The sequence below is a fragment of the Sardina pilchardus genome, chromosome 13 (assembly GCF_963854185.1).
Source record: "Sardina pilchardus chromosome 13, fSarPil1.1, whole genome shotgun sequence".
Lineage (NCBI taxonomy): Eukaryota > Metazoa > Chordata > Actinopteri > Clupeiformes > Clupeidae > Sardina > Sardina pilchardus.
The window spans coordinates 26984516-26987015 of record NC_085006.1 but is presented as its reverse complement, the minus strand read 5'-3'; the positions used below and the strand labels follow the sequence as shown (position 1 = coordinate 26987015).

At 50.0% G+C, this 2500-nt stretch overlaps 1 protein-coding gene across 1 annotated transcript in view; it reads right to left on the bottom strand.

The window, feature by feature from the left end:
• The window catches only part of dscaml1 (Down syndrome cell adhesion molecule like 1), a 143429-nt gene that overhangs the window by 54721 nt on the left and 86208 nt on the right, over positions 1-2500 (bottom strand). Inside the window, exon 6 of the mRNA XM_062552495.1 lies at positions 1-162. This exon is cut by the window's left edge and continues 114 nt beyond it. Coding sequence (XP_062408479.1) covers positions 1-162 — 162 coding nt within the window. The remainder of the gene's footprint in view (positions 163-2500) is intronic.

Sequence of the window (2500 nt, the reverse complement as noted above, 5' to 3'; positions counted from 1 at the left end):
GCGTCCCCTGGATGGAGAAGTGCTGGTCGGGGAGAACCGGTTCCGTGTTGCGGAACCACGACACCGTGTAGTGGGGAGAACCCTGGACCGCACACGACAGGATCACCGTGCTGCTGATGCCCGTCTTTAGGTTCTTAGGGGACAAGGTCACCCGCAACGGCTCTGCACACACACACACACACACACACACACACACAGGGCAGGGACAGAGAAGAGCTCAATTAGATTGACAATAAAACACACTCAAATCGAGTGATGGAAAGAAGAGCAGAGGGGAAAATAGAATGGAGTGGAACAGAACAGAACAGAACAGAACAGAACAGAACGGAACAGGACAGAATAGAATAGAATAGAATAGAACAGAATAGAACAGAATAGAATAGAACAGAATAGAATAGAATAGAATAGAATAGAATAGAATAGAATAGATTAGAATAGAACATTTACAATCCATTTTAATAAAAATTTATATTTTGAGGGTACAGGGGCACCCAATAGATCAAGACCTATTCAACAACAAATGTATGTTAACAAAACGTAACTATTCAGGCCTTTGGGGATATTGAATGAGACGACACCAACCCTCTGCTCTTCACACAGTCGAGCGCTATGTGTATCTGCGCGCGCGTGTGTGTGTGTGTGTGTGTGTGTGCTTGTCAGTGGCAGGATGATGGCGTGGGGGTCAGGAGATCAACAGTGTTCCTCTTTAACCATGCCTGACCCACTCTGTGCAAACACATGACGCAACAGCGGCTAGCGGGCTAAATATAGCGCCCGCGCTCCTGGCCCTGTTCAAGAGGCCAGCTGACATGCCCACAGTGGCCCTCGCCTTTAGTGCTCTCTCAATGGGCCAGAGATGCTGCTCATCAGCCTGAGTGTATGGGCTTGTGTGTGTGTGTGTGTGTGTGTGTGTGTGTGTGTGTGTGTGTGTGTGAGAGAGAGAGAGAGTGCGTGTGTGTGTGTGTGTGTGTGTGTGTGAGAGAGTGTGTGTGAGAGAGAGTGTGTGTGTGTGTGAGAGAGAGTGTGTGTGAGAGAGTGGGAGAGTGTGTGTGTGTGTGTGTGTTGTGTGTGTGTGTGTGTGTGTGTGTGTGTGTGTGTGTGTGAGAGAGCGAAAGAATGTGTATGGGTGTGTGCATGTGTCCATGTGTCTGTGGATATGTTTATAATATGTGTGTTTGTGCTTGTATGACCTCTCATGTCTGGCTCTGTGTGTGTGTGTGTTTGTGTGTGTGTGAGTGTGTGTGTGAGTGTTTTAAATTGGTGGTTGGGTGCCCTCGCAGCATAGTGAGAGTGTTTCTGCTGAGCACATACAGTATTGTAAGTAAATCCAGGTACACAAATCCATCTTCTGAGGTGAGATATTACTTGTGTTTGTGTGAAAATAAAGACATATCGAGAGGCACGTCTCAGAACAGAAGGAGGGAGGGAGGGAGGGAGGGAGGGAGAGACAGTGGCACTGAGAGAGAGAGAGAGAGACAGAGAGACAGAGGGAGAGAGAGAGAGGGAGAGGGAGAGAGGGAGAGGGAGAGAGAGAGAGAGGGAGAGAGAGGGAGGGAGGGAGAGAGAAATGTCAGTGAGCAATGAGGCAGCTGGTGTTATGTGCTGAGGGGTGTGTGTGTGTGTGCCTACCCCCTCCCCTCTGCGCTGTCAGAGTGTGTGTGTGCGCGCCGCCGTGACATGCCCACCAGCCAAACGTCCAAATGTCCACCCCACCCCCATCTCTCTCTATCTGTCTCCCTCACACACATACACACACACACACACACACACACAAACATACGTGCACACACACACACACACACACACACACACACACACATTCAAATTCTAAAAGTGCTTTATTGGCATGGCCATAATGCAATTCACTATTACTTTAGTCTCTCTATCCCTCTCTCCCCTCTCTTCCCCTCTCCCTCTCTCTTTCCCTATCCATCCTCTCTCTCTCTCTCTCTCTCTCTCTCTCTCTCTCTCTCTCTCTCTCTCTCTCTCTCTCAGTATCTCTGCTGGCCGGTCTGGCCTCTGTGACACAGAGAGGGTCCGGCATGTGTTAAGAGCCTGCTGTCCCAGCCCATCGCTGCGGCGACCGCCTGTCGGGGCCTCTGATTGGAGGGGGCAGCAGGGACTTCCTGTCTCAGGGGATGAGCCTTTCACTGGGGCTAAGCCGGGGTGATGGATGCACTCGTTTTCTCTCCCCCCCCCCCCTCTCTCTCTCTCTCTCTCTCTCTCTCTCTCTCTCTCTCTCTCTCTCTTTCCACTTCGTTCTGGGTTTCTCTTGCTCTCTCTCACACATGCAGTGTGGTTTACTCAACCCCCTTATACTCTGTCTACACTTTATGTCATCTCTCTCTCCTCTCTCTTTCTCACTCTCTCTCTCTCTCCCCTCTCTCTCGCTATCTCTCTTTCCACCATGGTCCATTACGGTGGTGTTTTTTTCTTTTTCTCTACAAACAATGTCTTTTCCTCTCTCTATCTCTCTCTCAGGTACTGTACCTCTCTGGTC